At 35.2% G+C, this 20,527-nt stretch overlaps 1 protein-coding gene across 1 annotated transcript in view; it reads left to right on the plus strand.

Annotated features, from left to right (window-relative positions):
- The first annotated feature begins 1,900 nt into the window (after positions 1-1,900).
- Positions 1,901-20,527, plus strand: part of wdr27 (WD repeat domain 27) — a 68,975-nt gene continuing 50,348 nt past the window's right edge. Inside the window, exons 1-18 of the mRNA XM_067385381.1 lie at positions 1,901-2,056; positions 3,609-3,753; positions 3,912-4,036; positions 4,464-4,577; positions 6,652-6,703; positions 6,815-6,885; positions 6,973-7,099; positions 7,230-7,332; positions 8,239-8,240; positions 10,111-10,197; positions 11,151-11,209; positions 11,622-11,755; positions 12,054-12,127; positions 14,810-14,894; positions 16,501-16,572; positions 16,674-16,783; positions 17,200-17,289; positions 19,315-19,436. Coding sequence (XP_067241482.1) covers positions 1,901-2,056; positions 3,609-3,753; positions 3,912-4,036; positions 4,464-4,577; positions 6,652-6,703; positions 6,815-6,885; positions 6,973-7,099; positions 7,230-7,332; positions 8,239-8,240; positions 10,111-10,197; positions 11,151-11,209; positions 11,622-11,755; positions 12,054-12,127; positions 14,810-14,894; positions 16,501-16,572; positions 16,674-16,783; positions 17,200-17,289; positions 19,315-19,436 — 1,728 coding nt within the window. The remainder of the gene's footprint in view (positions 2,057-3,608; positions 3,754-3,911; positions 4,037-4,463; positions 4,578-6,651; positions 6,704-6,814; positions 6,886-6,972; positions 7,100-7,229; positions 7,333-8,238; positions 8,241-10,110; positions 10,198-11,150; positions 11,210-11,621; positions 11,756-12,053; positions 12,128-14,809; positions 14,895-16,500; positions 16,573-16,673; positions 16,784-17,199; positions 17,290-19,314; positions 19,437-20,527) is intronic.

Below are 20,527 nucleotides of genomic sequence, written 5' to 3' on the forward strand. Positions count from 1 at the left end.
TAGACTGATTGGTCGATGGATATTAAAGGCGTGTCAAAATCTCTGGCATATGTATATAACGCTTTGCTGATTGGATAGTTCAGTGTGTTTGGCTGAGATTCATTGGCGGAAAACAGATATGGGCGGGAACTCGCAGACAGTTTTGTTGCTAAAACATCATTCAGCATTTGTAACCATAGACATCATTGTAACGTTCAAATAGGATTAAATACTCTTTTTGTGATAAAGAAATGTGTTTTTTTTTCTCCGTGAAACGATAGAAGAGTCATAGAGTTCATTTGTCAAACTGTTCTAAAAATTGGAAACATTTAATCTATTTTATATAACTTTGTTAAAGACGGCGTTTGTTATTGTGAATATGATGATAAAAGTATTGACAACATGCTAAAATGTATAATTTTATATTAACTAATGTGGATTATCTAAATTTATCCCAATGTATTAAGATTTCTGTAGTGAGCCTGGATTAAGATATAGATATACAATAACTTAACTAAACAAAACCTGTTTTATATATTATTTATATATACTACTACTACTGATTTTTTTCACTTATTTATTTTTTATAATTTTTCATTGTAACTCAATATCAATGTGTATTGACCGACTGACTGCAGTTCGCCACCAGAGGGCATTGTTGAATAGAAGATTGATTCCCTAATACAGTGTTTTCTATAAGTTTGTGTAAATTGGGCAGTTTGTGTAAATAATAAATCAGAGGCTACAGATCCGCTGCGCTACGAATAATACGGATGATCCCAGTAAAGTCGTCAGTCTTCATATTAGAATTAGATTCATATTATCACGTTGTTATAATGAATTGTAATTGTAGACATGAAATAATATTTGGAATAAGCCAGAGACACAAAACTCCCACAGCCATGTATTTGTTTCACTGTACACTATACTCAAAAATGAATTAATTATTAAAACAATCGCCTTCACCCGCAAACCAACAGTAGAAACGTTAGCATTTGTCCCTTCTGGTGTGCCGTCCCGAAAAGCTCCCGTTTCCAAAGCAACAAGGACGCAGTTACTACTGGGTCACAGGCCAAAAACATAAATGCATGAATGTTTGAACTTCACATATATGAATAAACCATATGTGTGGTTACTTTTGTAATAACGTTACTTAAACAGCAGCGCATTTTACTTTCAGGTGAGTGATGAACGGAATAAACGTCATTTTGAAGCTGATGTCATTGGCACTTTTCACGAATCCAGTGTACAAAACACGGCCTATTACTCAAAAAACGCAGAGCTAGTTTTCAACAAAGTGGAAACAGGTGTGTAACCTTAAGAAGATGACAAGAGTTGAGATTTTTAAAGCTAAAATTCAAGATTTCCCTCATGGGCTAGCTAGTTTATAATAGCTTATAAATTAAAGACAGTTAAAATAGCAATTTGTCTAAGAATTGAGAAAATGGTTCAAATGATGTTATTTCTGGGTCGTGATAATTATGCGGGAATAGGATTGTACACAACTGAATATTACACTTGTGGTAATTAAAGTTAAATGAAAATTCGATTTTTGTTCCAGTGAATTGAATATTAATTTAAAAGATTATGTTAAAAATACATTCAAGAATAATGGGACAAAACAAATCCCAGTTTTAAGAGAGGAATTACTGTGTTTCACCATGTCCGTTTTTCATGCATGAGTAATTTAATGTTATATGATATGACATAATAGGTCTCACACACACAAAAAAAAAAACTTTTCTTATCAACTACTGCTTTATAAAATCTCATGGGACACCATTAGTGTACCCTATTCATGGAATGTAATGTTACCCTTTAACTAGGCTTGTTAGATGTCATTCTTTCCTGCTAAACACTCAAGCACTGTTTTATATTGAGACTTTCTCATTTGTTGTTACAGGTGACTATTGGGGACTCCATGGCTGCTGTGACCTCAGAGCAGTGTTTTGTTGAGAGGTTCACTGTAACTTGCAATAAGCCAGTGTCCCACCTGCAGCTGAGCTGCTGCCTTTCCCACTGTGCTGTCCCATGGGAGGACAAGAATATAAGGATTTATGAAAACAACAACCAGGAGGTCTTTCTGCATCTATTTTCAATGAATACTACAATGAGCCATAGGCCTGGTTTCACAGACAAGTCTTTGATTAAACCAGGAGTAGGCCTCGGTTCAATAAGGACATTTAAAGGGATAGTTCACCCAAAAATGAAAATTTGATGTTTACAACTGAAGTGATGTCTAGCACTCATTTAAGTATATGCGTGAGACATCACTGCCATTGTCAGAGCGCGATCAGACCTCACTAAACGAGTGCTGAATGCAGTTGGACATAGTGGTGTATTAGAGGTAAAAAATAATATAAATACTGTTCGTTTTCTCACACAAACCGATCGTTTCGTGTCTTAGGACATCAATGTGTCGTCACGAGCCGCAGGGTTTAATTTGGATTTGTCTTATAAATTGTGTTACCATTGACTCGTATTATAAGACCGACAGACAGCAATGGTTCGAGTTAAAAATCATCATTTGTGTTCTACTGAAGAAACAAAGTCACCTACATCTTGGATGCCCAGGGGGTAAGCAGATAAACATCAAATTTTCATTTTTGGATGAACTGTCCCTTTAAGTAGCTTTTATAAAGGTGCTTTGGGGAAAAAAAAACATTATTGGTTTGTATCTTGAGACAAAACAATGACACTGACATATTTTAAAATATGTCAATGCAAGTTGCTTTCAAAATAGCTCAAACATGCATTTTAGTCTGGGACTAGGTTTAAGCCTTATCTGTGAAACCTGTGGTTAATGTTTTTGAAAGATGTCTCTTATGCTTACTAAGGATAAAGGATTTAAAAATTAAATAAATAAATAATAATAATGTGCATTATTATTACAGTTTAAAATAACATATTAAATGTATTTATTTATTTAAATATATTTTTAAATGTACATTATTCCTGTGATGGCAAGGTTGCCATTACTCCAGTCTTAAGTGTCACATGATCCATCTGAAATCATTCTAATATGCTTTGGTGCTCAATGTTGAAAAAGGTTGTGCTGCTTCTTATTTTTGTGAAAACTGTGATGATACTCTACTGTAAAATTAATTTAATACTTTTATACAGAAAGGACACTTTAAATTGATCAAACATGGCACAAAAGACATTTATAATGTTATAAAAGATTTCAAATAAATGCTGTCCTTTTAAACTTTCTATTCATCAGAGAATCCTACAAAAATATATCACAATTTCCACCAAAATATTAAGCAGCAACACCTTTTTTAACACTGATAATAATAAGAAATGTTTCTTGAGCAGCAAATCAGTATATTAGAATAATTTCTGAAGGATAATGTGACACTGAAGACTGGAATAAATCACAGGAATAAATTACATTGTAAAATATATTCAAATATTTCAGAATATTACTGTTTTTACAGTATTGCCGATAAAATAACTGCAGCCTTGGTGAGAAGCACAAGACTTCTTTCAAAAAAAATTTTTTTTTTTTCATAAAATAGAAGAGTTTTTTTAATTGTAATAATATCTTACGTTATTACAATGTTTACTGTACTTTTATCAAATATATTGAGGATTAAACATAAAACTAATTTTAATGTTTCATGTAGTCTCCCTTGGAACTTACTGGTCACCATTGCGATGTGTCTGCCATGGTGTTTGGGACAGTGAGTGATCGTCTCATCCTCTGTAGTGCTTCTGAAGATTATGTAATTGTCTGGGACATCGCTCGCTGCTACAGACAAATCAAAGAAGGTAATAAGAACCCATAGACCTAGATTCAAAAACAGATTAAAACAATCTGCTCGTCTGGACTCAAAATCATCCGGAAATATGAAACAGTGCCACTCAAGAATGTAGCCATTATTCTCTGTCTGTCATTTTTTCACACAACCATGACATCTGTGTTCCAGGTGTAATTGCCTCGGGTAGAGTTGTTGGCACATTGCTCGGCAGGGTGGTGCATCTGTCCCTATGTCCACTGAGTGCGAAAGTGGCAGTATGCTCAGGCTCCAGAGTGTTTCTGTTGAATGCAGAGGTATGAAATAAGATACACACAATTTTTTGTTCAGTAAATTGAAAACAAAAGCAGTTATGCTGAAACAGTAAAAGAGAAAAAAAAAATGCCTTTTTGACCCATCTCCAGATGAAACGCTGAACAAGGCCTGCATGCAGAACATTCCGTTACTCGAGACTATGATTGACCAGCTCATAAAGATGAGAGATAACATTGAAATACTCGCATGAAACCAGCAGTAAATCAGTGTACAAAAAAATCTGAATAAGCCTCCCGTTGACTTCTGTCTTTTATATAAGAAAAAAAAAACATTTTATTAATTTCAAAATGTACAATCGTCTTTGCTGTATGTAGTAAAACACCTTTCTTTGAAATTATAAAAACAATAAACATATTTCCCATTAAGACAAATAAATAATTGGGGCTACCATATTTGTGTTTCCTATAGAAAGAGGAAGTGCTTGGAGTGTTGAAAGCTCATCTTGGTCCTGTGACTGCATCAGAGTTCTGTCCGTGGGACGCTAATCTTCTCATCTCAGTCTCAGAAGACAGAACATTTAAGGTACTACAGATACGATACAAACCAAGACAACATGACTGTACCTGTCTTAAATATGGATTTTCTAATATGGTGTTTGTGCACACTAATAATTCTAATAATTGTGTTCATGCACACTATTATTCAAAAGTTTGGGGTCAGTAAGTTTTGCTATTTATTCATCAAAGAATCCTGGAAAAAATGTAGATATAGATGTAAAATATTAAACAGCACAAATATTTTCAGCATTGATAATAAAATAATGATAAAGATAAAAAATGTTTCTTGAGCTCCAAATCAACATAGACTGCAGTAATGGCTTCGCAATGAAATATTAAAACAACTTACTGTCCCCATTCAATTTTGTCATTTTATATATATATATATATATATATATATATATATATATATATATATATATATATATATATATATATATATATATCACCAAGGCTTAATTCATTTAATTAAAAATACAGTAAAAACAGTAATATTGTAAAAAATTATTACAATTTAAAATAACTGTTTTCTATTTGAATATATTTTACAAAGTAATTTATTCTCGTGTTGGCAAAGTTGAATTTTCAGCATCGTTACTCCAGTCTTTAGTGTCACATGATCCTTCAGAAATCACTCTAATATGATGATTAGTTCCTCAAGAAATATTTGTTATTATCATCAATGTTGAAAACAGTGTACTTTTTTTTTCAGGATTCCTTGATGAATAGAAAGTTCAAAAGAACAGCATTTATCTAAAATACAAAGCTTTTGTAACATTTTGCACTACCGTTCAAAAGTTTGGGGTCAGTAAGAATTTTTATTTTTATTTTTTTGAAAAGAAATTAAAGAAATTAATACTTTTATTCAGCAAGGATGCATTAAATCAATCAAAAGTGACAGTAAAGACATTTATAATGTTACAAAAGATTAGATTTCAGATAAAAAATTTTATACGAGTCAGATATTGAGATTGTCACATCATATAAGTACTTGGGTGTTTATCTGAACAATAAGCTCGACTGGTCTGACAACACAACACAAATCTATAAAAAAGGTCAGAGTTGTATTCATTTATTAAGGAGACTTAGATCCTTTGGTGTATGTCAAGCATTGTTGAAGACTTTCTATGCCTCTGTTGTGTCATCTGTGAATTTGTATGGTGTTACCTGCTGGGGAGGAGGACTTGTGGAGAGGGAGAAAAACAAACTTAATAAGCTAATTAAGAAAGCAGGTTCGGTTGTGGGGTGTGTGTTTCCCACTATAGATGACATAGCTCAGGTTAGAATGACTGACAAACTGACTAACATAATGAATCATGAATGCCATCCTCTTTATGATTTCGTTCATGCTTGCGAGAGTTCTTTTAGTTCAAGATTAATTCAACCTAGGTGTTATAAGGAACGTTACAGAAGGTCCTTTTTACCAACAGCCATTAGATTTTACAACCAGTGCTATACAAGATAATTGTTAGAAATCTGATTGTGTATTGATGTGGACTGTGTACTTTATATGCTTAAAACTAAACCAGTGTGGTGCAGTGTATAATGTAGTTGCTCAGGTTATTGTGCACAATCTGTTGTGATTGTTTGTAATTTTATTATTATTATTATTATTTATTTTTTTTATTTTTTTCCATTTATTATTCTGTGTGTTGAGCTTGCTGTGGCATGTGAATTTCCCTTCGGGGATTAATAAAAAAAAGTTAATCTAAACACTGTTCGTTTGAACTTTCTATTCATCAAATAATCCTGAAAAAAAAAATAGTTTTTTGAGCAGCAAATTGACATATTAGAATGATTTCTGAAGGATCATGTGACACTGAAGACTGGAGTAATGATGTTGAAAATTCAGATTTGCCAACACGAGAATAAATAAAAATAAAATATTTTCAAATAGAAAACAGTAATTTTAAATTGTAATAATATTTCACAATATTACTGTTTTTACTGTATTTTTAATTAAGTAAATGCACCCTTGGTGAGCAGACGAAACTTCTTTTAAAAACATTAAAAATCTTACCGATCCCAAACTTTTGAGCGGTAGTGTGTATATATATATATATTATTATTATTTTTATGGCTTTCTTTTTTTCTAACAGATATGGGATGTGAGGAAGCTGGATATTCTCTTTGAATCTGCTGTTCTATCAGGTCGGTGTATAATTTCTAACACCAATATTTATGCAACAGAAATTGAAGTTCTTCGCTCATTATAGCCTGTAAATGTAGAGAATATGTAGTGAAGATGTTTTTGTTTCACAGCGTATCCATTGCTTAGTCTGTTCTTCATGGAGCAAAACAGTCAGTTCATCACAGGGTCTGGTGATGGACAGGTGACTCATATATACACACAAACACTTTAGGCCTCTTTTGTGTATCCATACATCACTTTATTTATGTTGGAATCTCTGTGATTTAAGCTTTGGTGCTACACTCTCCCTGTGGATCACAAATGTCGCTTGTTGACAAAACTGGACCTTTTGAAGCTTGAACAGAAGCATGAGAGAAACCTCAGGAAAATCAACCCACCTCAAAATAGAGCAGATGGTTAGAAAAAAAAACACAATTCAGACTGTGTATGACTACTGTTTTTCATGTGCCTACCTCACTGTGGAAAACGATACATCTGCTTCAAGTGAAAAAGATCTCACTAAGCTTCATCTGTATGATTTTCTAGGAACGACTCGTAATGATGTGAGAGGAACAGTGGAGACAGCAAAGCCTGTTCTGAGAATCTGGGCACAGAGACCACAGTCCGGCCATGCGAGCCTGCAGCAGAGGTCTGTCTTTGACCTGTTTTTGTTGTTCTCCTTTATCTGGTTGTGCAGTTGTGGAATTTTTAGGGTGAGAAATGATGCAAGGCCGACATGGGAAGGTTAGATTGCACATATACCACAATATTTTAATTTGTAGTTGACCATTTTTCAATTCTGGTTAGGTTATGTCATGCTTTTAGTCCCTGACTTCCAGGGCCGGACCGTGGCATAGGCGACATAGGCGGTTTCCTAGCGCAAAATGACAGAGGCGGATGCTGCAAGAGAGGCATGACTGTTTCTACGGGGGTGCTAGAGTGGGCTAAGTTCATACCTCAGTTGATACTTTAATAATAGCATATTGGCGGAACAGATTTGGCAATCGGTCCAGTGCATATAAGTTTGTGTCTTTTACAACTTGTTGTCGCGGTGATGAGCAGTGAAGCCAATCACAGACATGTCTGTTGATCTCTTGAACTCACTGGCCAATCATAGGTTTTTAAGTTAGTCAGAGTGAGGAGGGGCACTATCTGAATTCTCTCCAAGGGACTTCAGAGCTGAACCTGAGACCTTTAGCATGATATGAAAATAATCATTATATGAAATTTGTAAAATATGTTGTAAACACTGTTGGGAGCAATAATTGCACACCTAAATAGTCTTCAGTGGAATAGGCAACGTCACAAAAATGACTTCGTTTTCCAAAGCATTAAAAGGTTAGTTCACCCAAAAATGAAAATTATGTCATTTATTACTCACCCTCATGTCATTCCACACCCGTAAGAGCTTCGTTCATCTTTGGAACACAAATTAAGATATTTTTGATCAAATCCAATGGCTCAGTGAGGCCTGCATCGCCAGCAAGAACAATCCCTTTTTCAATGCCCAGAAAGCTACTAAAAGCATATTTTAAAACGGTTCATGTGACTACAGAGGTTCAACCTTAATATTAAAAAGTGACGAGAATACTTTTTCTGCCCCAAAAAACAAAACAAAATGGTGACTTTATTCAACAATATCTAATGTTGGGTGATTTCAAAACACTGCTTCATGAAGCTTCGAAGCTTTACGTTTCGAATCAGTGGTTCAGAGCGCCAAAATCACACGATAAATGAGGTTTTGTTACATCTAAGTGTTTTGAAACTTCAATAGTTCACATGACATTGGCAGTTTGATACACGCTCCAAACCACTGATTCGAAACAAAAGGTTCATAAAGCTGCGAAGCTTCATGAAGCAGTGTTTTGAAATATTGTTGAATTTTTTTTTTTTTGATACACAAAAAGTATTCTCGTCCTTCTTGTTTATAGTGGTGATGGACAGGCTGACAGATGAGGTCAGACAGGAATCACCATGGACTATGATGTTTGCGGATGACATTGTGATCTGTAGTGAGAGCAGGGAGCAGATGGAGGAAAGTCTAGAGAGGTGGAGGTTTGCTCTGGAGAGAAGAGGAATGAAGGTTAGTCGCAGCAAGACAGAATACATGTGTGTGAATGAGAGGGAACCAAGTGGAACAGTGAGGTTACAGGGAGAAGAAGTAAAGAAGGTGCAGGATTTTAAGTACTTGGGGTCAACAGTCCAGAGCAATGGGGAGTGTGGAAAAGAGGTGAAGAAGCGTGTGCAGGCAGGTTGGAATGGGTGGAGAAAAGTGTCAGGTCTGTTATGTGATAAAAGAGTACCAGCAAGAATGAAAGGAAAGGTGTACAGGACTGCAGTGAGACCAGCGATGTTGAATGGTTTGGAGACCGTTGCGTTGAGGAAAAGACAGGAGGAAGAGTTCGAGGTAGCAGAGCTGAAGATGTTGAGGTTCTCTTTGGGAGTGACAAGGATGGATAGGATCAGGAATGAGTACATAAGAGGGACAGCACATGTGAGATGTTTTGGACACAAAGTCAGAGAGGCCAGGTTGAGATGGTTTGGACATGTTCAGAGGAGGGAGAGTGAATATATCGGTAAAAGGATGCTGAGGTTAGAGCTGCCAGGCAGGAGGTCGAGAGGAAGACCAAAGAGGAGGTTTATGGATGTAGTGAAGGAGGACATGAAGGTAGTCGGTATTCTCGTCCCTTTATAATATTAACCACTGTAGTCACATGAACTGTTTTAAATATGTTTTTAGTAGCTTTCTGGGCATTGAAAAAGGGAGTGTCATCGGATTTGATCAAAAATATCTTAATTTGTGATCTGAAGATGAATGAAGGTCTTACGGGTGTGGTGTGGAATGAGATGAGGGTGAGTAATAAATGACATAATTTTCATTTTTGGGTGAACTAACCCTCTGATACTAACCACTTTCAACATGGGCAAAAACCTTTCATTTTATTAAAAAAATAAAATATATGAATTGAATTTCTTCTTTTACACTCTCATGTTTAGTTGTAACTGTGTATGAATTCTTCACACTGTCCCAGTGATTCATAGAAAACAACATTTCCCCAACAACTCTAGTTTGTTGGACATGAGAAATTACCCTTGACCCCTGTCACTTTATGATTTGCACTGCAATAAGACAGGTTTGAACACCGACTTAAATCATGTTTTTTAAAGCTTTAATGCAGTTCTCCTTTAGAGTAAGCTTGTGCAATCTCTAATCATAGAGTCTGCCACTGTATATTCAGTTTATTATTACAGGCTTTCATTGATGGTCTCTAGACTTTGTGGGTTTGAATTACTTCAATAGGCCTATACAATAGAGATCTTTTTTCTGTTCATTTTGTTTCTGTTGTACTCAGTTACATTAACCAGGCCTTAGTTCCTTTTAGTGTCTTTTGGCAAACAGTGTCCTCTTTGTACTTTTTCCATTGAGGAAGTTGTGTGTGGATCGGAAGTACTGATGGGCTGTATCTGCTTGACCTGGATACTTCAGAGCTTCTCATGATTCTTCCACTCAAAGGCATAATAAGTATTCACTTAACTCTTGCAGATATTTAAACATGTTTTAGGTTCAATTTTACCCATTTGTCAAGTATATTTTTGACCTGTTATATTTTTATCTCAGTTCCTGGTATGTTTATTAGCAGAAAATGGCAACATATTAAAAAATTTACATTTAAATATAATACAAATAAATGCAACAGTGGGTCATAGTGATCAACCATTTTCATGTTATGCATTGTGCAACAGAGCACATTCAGTAAATGATAGATCAATAATTTTCACTTTCACAACCTAACAAATCTTGAGAGTGTCAGCGGGCTGCTATGAGTAAACCAATTAAGGTTTCAGTGTTGTAGCTTGAAATATTCCAGGATTATGAAACTTAAAATGTCAGTGCATTTGTACTTGTACACTTAATGATAACATTGGTAGTATCTTGCAACCTCAAAACAAAATTCATCTAAAAAATATGCATAAACATCATATTTTTTTTTAATAACAAGTGGCTTCCAAGAAATGCTTTTAAACCGGGAAAAAGCCTCCATCAATATAAATGCTTGGGTTTCTGAGGGTTGAGAATGACTGTTTGTCTTCTTTCAAATACATTAATTTATCCTGTGGCTGACTGCATAAACTGTTAAGACTAGTCTTACAAGTTAGTCATCAAATATTTTTCTTCTAGACTGTTCGTAACTTTTTTTTTATGTCAGCTACATAAAAAACCTAGATTAGTCTAATTTGATACCGAAAAGTAAGACCGATTACCCTTAACTTACTGCTAGTTGGTCAAACTAGTTCTTAATCTTAACATAATGGCTTTGTTCAGATTTATTCCAAACCAAAATCAAGTTCAGAATGTCTGAGACAGAAATACTGTAGTTATTAAATATTTGCCTGGTTATATCTAAATGTCACTTGAATTTGTTTTAGATCTTTTGAAATGTTGAGTGACAAATTTTCCCCTGACAGGTGACCTTAGCATTTCAATGGCAGGATCATGGGCCATCACCCATGGACACGGTGGCAATGTAAGTACTGTGCAAAATTTTTGGCGTCTGTGCATCGTGTATACAAATACAATATTTTATTGATTTACAGTATTCTATGTCTGTACAGCTCTTGATAGATTTGTAATATGATTTTTGGAATACATTTCCATATTAAAGGCAAACTGTGAGGATCACCTTTAGAGAAGTCCTACTTGCTATTTTTTAATGATTCCTGTAGTTAACCTTAAGCCGCTCTACAGCTCACATGTATAGCACCTTTGGTATTTTTACAGCCCTGCAATTAGCAGTTTACAGTTTCTAAAAGCCTGGATTATTTAATATGTAAAGCTTTTACTAGGTTTGGCTGTGGTTTGCATTCTGGGAGGAAAGTGGTCTGTGTGAGACACAGTATAACATGAGGACTACCCTCATCCCCTCTCTTTCTGGTTAGATGTGTTGTTTGGTGACCTCTCTATTTGGGAATTCAGTCGTGCTTTTTGAGGTTAACAGTGCCTGGCTGGACGAGCTCTGCTTTAGGATGGCAAAGAGCTTCCCTGTGGAAGAGCAACTTTCAGTCGTGCCCAGGTAACAACAGTTATCTTTCAGCCTATGGTCAGGAGGTGCTTGGATTAAGGATATGCAGGGTATCATTTTAAACACTATCCAAGAATAATTTACTCAATGTTTGATTCTGGTTTTAGCCAGAACTTTCTTTAATAGACATATTGTCTGTTGTAGACTTTTGACCGTTTTCTTGATGAGTCAACTGCCACAATGGAAAACTCTGTATTTTATTATTTCCAGTAATAGAAGTCTATTTATGTTGTTTTTTCCCCCCACTTGATTTCCTGCTTTTTTTCCCCTTTATATTCACCATTTTCAGCTCTCCTCTGATGACTATGTCCCCTCTGAATGCTGAGCTGGCAAAACAGGACCCAAAACCTCAGAGAAAAATAGGTTGGAGTTCACAAAACCACACACACACACATTTTTTTGCCAAATAAATAAATCACCACCTTTGGATTACCAAGTCATTGACACCCCTCTATGGTAAAATTTATGAAGCTAATGAGTTACTGTCCAAGATGTTAATCTTTCTGGCCTGGCGTAAGGTCTGTACCACAATATAGCTTTTCAAAAGAAACTTCTCATTAGGCACAGCAGCATTCTTTATAGACTGCAGTTTGAGATATTTGGGTTGATTTGAAATACTTTTGAAACCGTCCAATGAAACTGTCACTCTTGAATATTTATCTTCAGTAAAACAGTCTGATGCCGTCTGGTGTCTGAAGTCATACAGATACAGGTTTTTAATAACCACAGAATGAAGAGACAAGCCCCAAACTACGTCACAAAATCCAACATCACATCAGAATGTACCCTATTTATTTTCTTAACACATGATCTTGGTCTTAATTTGCATGATTCATCACGGCATATTATTCCAAAAACAACAAAAAATAAATAAATGTGGCAGCATGTTTGTAAAGTTTGAAATAGAATAAACTGAGAAAATGAATTTATACTACAGTATAAGCTACACTATCATTCAAAAGTTTGGGTTCAGTAAGATATACAGGATGTTTTTAAAAGAAGTCTCTTATCAAAATTAAAGCAGCAAAACATGTGGCCTACATACTGACGTGCAGTAGTACTTCCCTTCTCTCTCCTATTGTCAAAATTAAAATGAATAGAAGAATAAATTATTTAAAATACTTTTTTAAGCTCCTTTATTTCCTTTTAAACACTTTTTTCTTTCTTGCGTGTGTTTTAACTGCATAATGATTCTTATACGCATGTCTAATAGATGTAAAAGCAATCCATCATCATCATCATTTCTCTCTCTTTCCCTTAAGGGAGGCTCTTCTTCCATCTCCAACTGGGCATTATTTCTCTTCCTTACTAGAGTTACATATCCTTAGAGGTTTCAATTTATTCCATAGCTTTTTCTGGGGCCTAAGTCAATACCATAACTAGGACAACTCATTCTTTCTTCATACTGCCAGGCTTTGACATGCACTAGTCAGGATCCAGTAGTTTAGGGTCTGTGTGATTAAAGGTCTGATAACAGGCTGATCTCAGAACAGTGTGACATTCTTGAAGAATGGGTTATGTCAGGATGTGGTTTGTTGACAATGAACCGAAACCACTGCTTCTCTTCGATACACTGTTTCAGTACCTTTTGCCAATGTTAAATGAAACAATTCAGGATACCACAGTAATAAGTATGAGCTATGAAAGAATACTGTACATGATTTCTGATTGACTGAACTCATTACAGGAACTTTTTTTGTCCAAAAAGATGCACAATGACAAATTTTACTGATTTTAAATTTCTATTTGATCCCTTTAGGACAGGGGTGTCCAATCTTGCTCTTGCCACTACCCTGTAGAGCTCCAATCCTAAATAAACACCCCTGAACCAGCTAATCAAGGTTTTCAGGATTACTAGAAACTTCCAGGCAAGTGTGTTGGTGCAGGTTGGAGCTAAACTCAGCAGGACATTGGCCCTCCAGGAGCAGGACTGGACACTCCTGCTTTAGGAAATAGTTGCATTTCTAAGCCACTTTTCAGAATATACATTTACTCTGTGGTTGACAGAGGAACGTTTTTGGAAAAGTGTGCATTAGCTTTAATGGACCTGGAAAAAATGAGTACACTGAAGTGAAGGAAACTTGGAAAAATGTCAGTTCTTCAGGTTGTGATTTGTGATCATATGACATCTTTTTACTGTAATAAGACTTTTTATTTGAATAAGATCCTCCTATTAGTATAAATTGTGTGGTCAATGACTCTTTAGTCAGGTATAACGTACAGTCAACTGCTCAGTATCACTAAATAAACCCAAATAAAATCTTGTGTCATCCTGAAGGGGTATATTTTGACATAATAACCAACTGACTACAGTGTCAAGCTTCTTACCAAATAAATAAGTATATGGGCAAGAAATATTGATGCAAGTTGAAATTATTTCATTATGTGAGCAGAAAGAGACCAAAGAGTAAACCAAAGAGTAACCAATAATCCATCAAATGTATTTCAAATTATAGTGTTAATAATGTTCAGACTACATGTAGGCAGAGTTTAAAGGATTAGTCCACTTTAAAATAAAATTTTCCTGATAATTTACTCACCCCCATGTCATCCAAGATGTTCATGTCTTTTATTTCATCAGTCAAAAAGAAATTAAGGTTTTTGATGAAAACATTCCAGGATTATTCTCCTTTTAGTGGACTTCAATGGCCTCCAAACGGTTGAAGGTCAAAATTACAGTTTCAGTGCAGCTTCAAAGAGCTTTAAACGATGAAGGTGATCTAGCTAAATGATTGGCCATTTTTTGAAAAAAATCCCTATTCTACTTACGGAAAAAAACGGAACTGGCGCCGCGTTCATTACGTAAATTAATTTGGGAAGGTGTAGGACATTCAGCGTAAGCTTTTTTAAGAATTCGGAAAGTGGAAGCACGTGCAAGGCGACCATTTGTTTATATAAAGCATATACAGTTGTTTTCTTTTTGACTGACGAAAGAAAGACATGAACATCTTGGATGACATGGGGGTGAGTAAATTATCAGGAAAATTTTATTTGAAAGTGGACTAATCCTTTAATTATGTGACCTGTTCTCTTCTTGTCTTCTAGGTGTGAGCTGTCAGAAGAGTTTGAAGGATCAGGCTTTAGTTTTTCACACACAAGTGAAGTCATCAGGATACAATGCAGCTCCTCAGTAAGTCAGTAGAAGACACAGAGAAATGCATTTTAGGGTCAGACATCTAACAAACTTAAAGGTTTTAGGTTTATATGCATATAGTTTGCATGGTTTCAGGCTTTGAATGTTGTAAGAAATCAAGCACCCTGTTGAATACAACATTTTGAAAGTGTGTGAAATACATTCTTTCAGTGTTTTAGATATTTCTAAAAAGGTGCATATGTCAAAACTTAAAGGTGCCGTGGAACGTCTTTTTAAAAGATGTAATATAAGTCTAAGGTGTCCCCTGAATGTGTCTGTGAAGTTTCAGCTCAAAATACCCCATAGATTTTTTTTAATGAATTTTTTTAACTGCCTATTTTGGGGCATCATTAAATATGAGCCTATTTAGGCTGCGGCCCCTTTAAATGCTCACGATCCCCACCCACGGAGCTCGCGCTTGCCTTTAACAGCATAAACAAAGTTCACACAGCTAATATAACCCTCAAAATTGTTCTTTACAAAGTGTTCGTCATGCAGCATGTCTAATCGCATAAGTATATTATTTATTTGGATGTTTACATTGATTCTGAATGAGTTTGATAGTGCTCTGTGGCTAAAGCTAACATTACACACTGTTGGAGAGATTTATAAAGAATTAAGTTGTGTTTATGAATTATACAGACTGCAGGTGTTTAAAAAAAAGAAAATAACGACAGTCTTGTCTCCGTGAATACAGTAAGAAACAATGGTAACTTTAACCACATTTAACAGTACATTAGCAACATGCTAACGAAACTTTTAGAAAGACAATTTACAAATATCACTAAAAATATCATGATATCATGGATCATGTCAGTTATTATTGCTCCATCTGCCATTTTTCGCTATTGTCCTTGCTTGCTTACCTAGTCTAATGATTCAGCTGTGCACAGATCCAGACGTCCTGCCCTTGTCTAATGCTTGAACATAAGCTGGCATATGCAAATATTGGGGGCGTACACCCCGACTGTTACGTAACAGTCGGTGTTATGTTGAGATTCGCCTATTCGTCGGAGGTCTTTTAAACAAATGAGATTTATATAAGAAGGAGGAAACAACAGTGTTTGAGACTCACTGTATGTGACTTCCATGTACTGAACTCTTGTTATTTAACTATGCCAATATAAATTCAATTTAATTTATTTTAGGAACTAAATTAATAAAGACAAAGAACTTGTATAATTATATTAAAATATTACTCAGGCTGTGTTCTTGTAGCTTTGAAATGTGACTTACAGCAAATTACTCTAATTGTGCTCATACCTAATATCTTCCATGCTGTAACTTTGGAGTTGAATCTGAGGTCAATAGCATAATATATTTATTTAAACACTGTTTAATTCCGTTTCCACGGAACCTACAGGCCTGCTCAGACTCACTTTAATAAAAGGCTTTTTTGCCTTTAAGATTTTTTTGTTTCAATATTATGTAGTGAAGGAACAAGAGGACCTTAGGGAAGTATTTTCATGATGTTGATCATAAATGTTGTTGCTGAATCTGCTTGTGACCAGGTCAAGTACCTTGTGTATGAAAAACTAGGGTGTGTTCTATTGGATTTTTTCAAGAATTAGACTATGAACTATAGCATATTTCTCTTTTATAGTAGGACAATGTTTAGACCAAAGACCAACGTTAAGAAGAAAAGCAACTCTGCCTCAACAACTAGCACAAATACGTAAGTATTTTGCCAGTTTCAGTACGGAGTCTCAAGAATGCAGCAGTACTCAGTAAGATCATTGTAGCTTCTTTTGAAATCTATGAGCTGTTTTTCAACAGGAAAGGCCTCTTAAATGAGTATCCATCACATTTTGAAGCACCAAGTGTGCCTTACGCTCATTTGATGGTTTCCACAACTCCAACCATAGTCAACTCTTTACAGTACTCAGGTGAGTAACGGTACGATCGCACTAGACTTTAAACGTGTGTTTTTTATGGTCAAACTTCTTCTACATAAAATGTAGCCTTATACCACTGTAGTAACCTTCTGTAATTTCATTGGCTTAACATTGCACACAAAGTTTCTTTTCCAACTTTATGCATGACCAACAGCACTTAATAGCAGAGGCTAACGATCATTTGCCTGTTGATTATTTGCATTTTGGTTCTCCTGTGGTCTCACATAAAGATGCAATATAGCAGCAGCAAAGCAGAGTAGACTCCTGGAGTTAAACACAATAAAGTTGTGCACGCCTGTTTTTAAGAGTGCTGTAGTTGTTATTTTAGACTTTCGCCTCAGGAACGCCATTTTTTTAACTAATTATGCCTTTGTTTTTGTCTGTTACCTTTCTATTTTTGTGTCTAGGAGATGGAAAGCAGCTTGTGTGTGGTCTTGGAGACAGTTCAGTTTTGTTGTATAACTCTTCACTCACCGGCGACCCAGCTGTCTACACAGGTAGTGGGAGAGCTTCAGATCTGTAGTGTTTATTTTTGTAAAATTCCTTCGCATGTCTCTTATTTTCATTTCCTGAATTAGTGACGCAAAGAAATTGATTCAGTATTTGAATTTTACATGCCAAACTGACAGCACTTGACACTGACAGCTGAAATTTGGGGAATTATGATATTTGGAGGGCCCTCCTGTCCCTGAAATAGATGTTCTTTTCATTGGACTAAGGATTGTTATAAACAAGGAATAGCGTAACTTATATATGTTAAAATATGCCTAAATATTTTTGTATTTTAAATATTTTTTCAGTTCATGTCATTCATTTCTAAAACAAATCTTCATTCCTCATGCTTTTAGACAGGAATGCACTGAATTGAAATAACATTTTTGTCTTTATAATATCAGGCTTACTGATTTCTTTGAAAACCGTACAAATTAGTCTATATCAGTAGTTCCCAAACTTTTTAGAGTGCCGTACCCCCTGAGGGGTTTACCATCCTTCTGCATACCCCTTCTTTTCCTCTTCATACTTTCTTTCACAGTACAGATGCACTGATATATATCGGCCAATAATCGGTATCGGCCTATAAAAGCTAATTTTCACACTATCAGCTATCGGCCAATAGTTAAAAAACAGTCAATAGTCAGGGCCGATATATCCTGTCAATCAAAAGAGGGTGGAAAAATGCACTGCATTTGGGCTTTGTGTAAAGAAAATGCTAAGAAACCAGTTTGATGTTTAATATTAATAGTAATTATATGAATTAATAACATTCAGAAAGTTAAGAAATATTAATTTAATCTTCAGAGTTATTTAATGTGTGTAATATTAATTTGAGTAATGTGTTTGTTTATAACTGATACCAGTTACTCTGAAACAAGTTGAAGAAATGGAGAGAATAAAGTCTTTATTTGCATTTCTTTCAAAATATAATAATTAAAAATATAATGATTAATTATTAGTGCTGTCAATCGATTAAAAAAATAACTCGATTAATCACATTTTTCTGTGATTAATTGCGATTAATCACAATTAAAAACACTTAAGATCTTAGACGTTTTTAAAATATTTTATAATGAAATAATTTAACAGTTAATCTCTAAAATAAAAAATTTAAAGAAACATCATGAAGACAGTATATTTTAAATACTTGTTTAATGGCATCTTTTTATGAATGAAGGCCAGTATCACTGATACGGATAGCGTACAGCTACTGATGTCTTGATGAAATTGATTTTTTCCCCAATTTTAAACATGAATTATAGCCATTCAACATTACAGTGTTATTGAAAGCTATATCATTTTTTACATTTATTAGGCTTCAAAAATATAACAATTTTTAATTTAAGTGAACCTAGAACAATCCTCACATAAACCCATAATAAATAATAAAGATAACAGATAGGAAAAATACAGAAATTGAATAAAGTTACAGTCTGCACTACATAATTTATAGCCTAAACTAAATATAGATAATCATTATTAAAGCTACAACATTTCTTTAGTCAACAGCAGTAATTAATTTTCTCTGTTACCTTTGTTCTTTCATCATCTTCAATGACATACAGCATTAGTGGTTGCTGTCACTTTAAGAGTTGCCGCTGCTGCACATGACACGGATCTCACATGCATCCCACTTTTCTCACAGCGCACGATGGCATGTCTTTCTGCGTGTCATTTGCGTTCTGTTTTTGTCTTTTGCCATGTTTAAATGGTTTAAAAGCATTTGCATGAATAAGAGCGTGATCATATATTGTAATGCTAGCCAAAGGATGACAGAAAAAACGGATGCTGCGTTAATTGGGTTAATATTTTTAATGCGTTAAACTGGAAAAACATTAATCGCGTGCATTAACGCGTTAACGTTGACAGCACTATTAATTACTAATTAATGATCTATATAGTAGGGGGTTTCCTTGCAAGGGGATCATCATTTTTGGGGACCTTGGCATCAGAAGTTTGAACTAGAAAACTCAATAAGGATGGCAAGATGTTGTTCCTCAGTTGGCTCTGTTTTTTTCTGTTTGCAGGTCACAGTAAGGCTGTGAACACTGTATGCTGGAGTCATAGTAAGCGGTGGTTTTTGAGTACCTCTGAGGACCCCACCCTTTGCATCTGGACTGCAAGTGCTTCTGAACCTGTTCTGACCATGGTAACGTATCAACAATTAAGCCAAATACACTCTATGCACTGACATGAGCAATTTAAAAAGTTATATTAGTTCTGAGCTTTTGCAGTACCTATAATTATCGTCAAGCCCAGCTCGGAGTGAACAAATGAACAAAGTATGTGAAGAAAGCTTTAAGATTCAAGAAATTGATTTGCATTTGAATGTGTACTCCTGTGAGAAGTGTTTCTCTTGGCAGTATTCCTCTGTTGGACCATCAAAAGCATCTGTGCAGTCCCCTGGTCAGCACATCAGGGCTCTAAATACTTGCAGACCTCTCTAAACCCTAATTTCCCCTTTTCCCAGAACTCCCCAACACAACTGAAGTTCATTCAAATCAGTTTTCTTCATTTACATTCTGGCTTACAGTTTCTCTCTGGTGTCTTCCCACACAGTCTTCAAGACCTGTGCACCTGTGTGTGTATCTGTAGAGCCAAATATGACCCAATGCATCAGTGTTTGTGTCATTCATATTTAAGAGAAAATTTAAAAATGCCTGCAATAATAAACAGGGCTACTTCATGTTGAAAGCAGAGTATAAATACATTTTAGACATTTTGGCCAGTAATACACTCAAGTAAATATGCAAACAAAGACAAATGTTTGGCAAGCACGTTGCAGACAAGGGTTCAAGGTTTGGCTGGAAGCATAAAAATAAGTAAATACTAAGAATATAGTTATATATAGCGGCCCTTGTGGTAGTGATGATAATGGGGCGAATAGTTGGAAGGCAACAATGCATTAAATCTTTAAGCTAGAAACTTCATACATTCACATACTTGCATACAATACGTATACTAAGCATCCAGTAGCACTCATATTCCACTCACCAAATTGTCTCTCATTGACTTTCAATAATATCATACTTTCCAGACAGAAAAAACAACATCCCTATGCTCCTCTATCCTCATTTATCTCTTCACACTCCATCTTTGGTAAAAAGAGAATGACTGAGATCTTGATATTTTAAGCTGATATGGTGCTGTAATTTATACAGTGTGACATATGAATGCACTTAGCACTTATTTAAAGGCTATTAATAAACGCCAATGTTGATGTGACTTGCTGACTGTCTG

Source organism: Chanodichthys erythropterus, chromosome 5 (assembly GCF_024489055.1).
Source record: "Chanodichthys erythropterus isolate Z2021 chromosome 5, ASM2448905v1, whole genome shotgun sequence".
Taxonomy (NCBI): Eukaryota; Metazoa; Chordata; class Actinopteri; order Cypriniformes; family Xenocyprididae; genus Chanodichthys; species Chanodichthys erythropterus.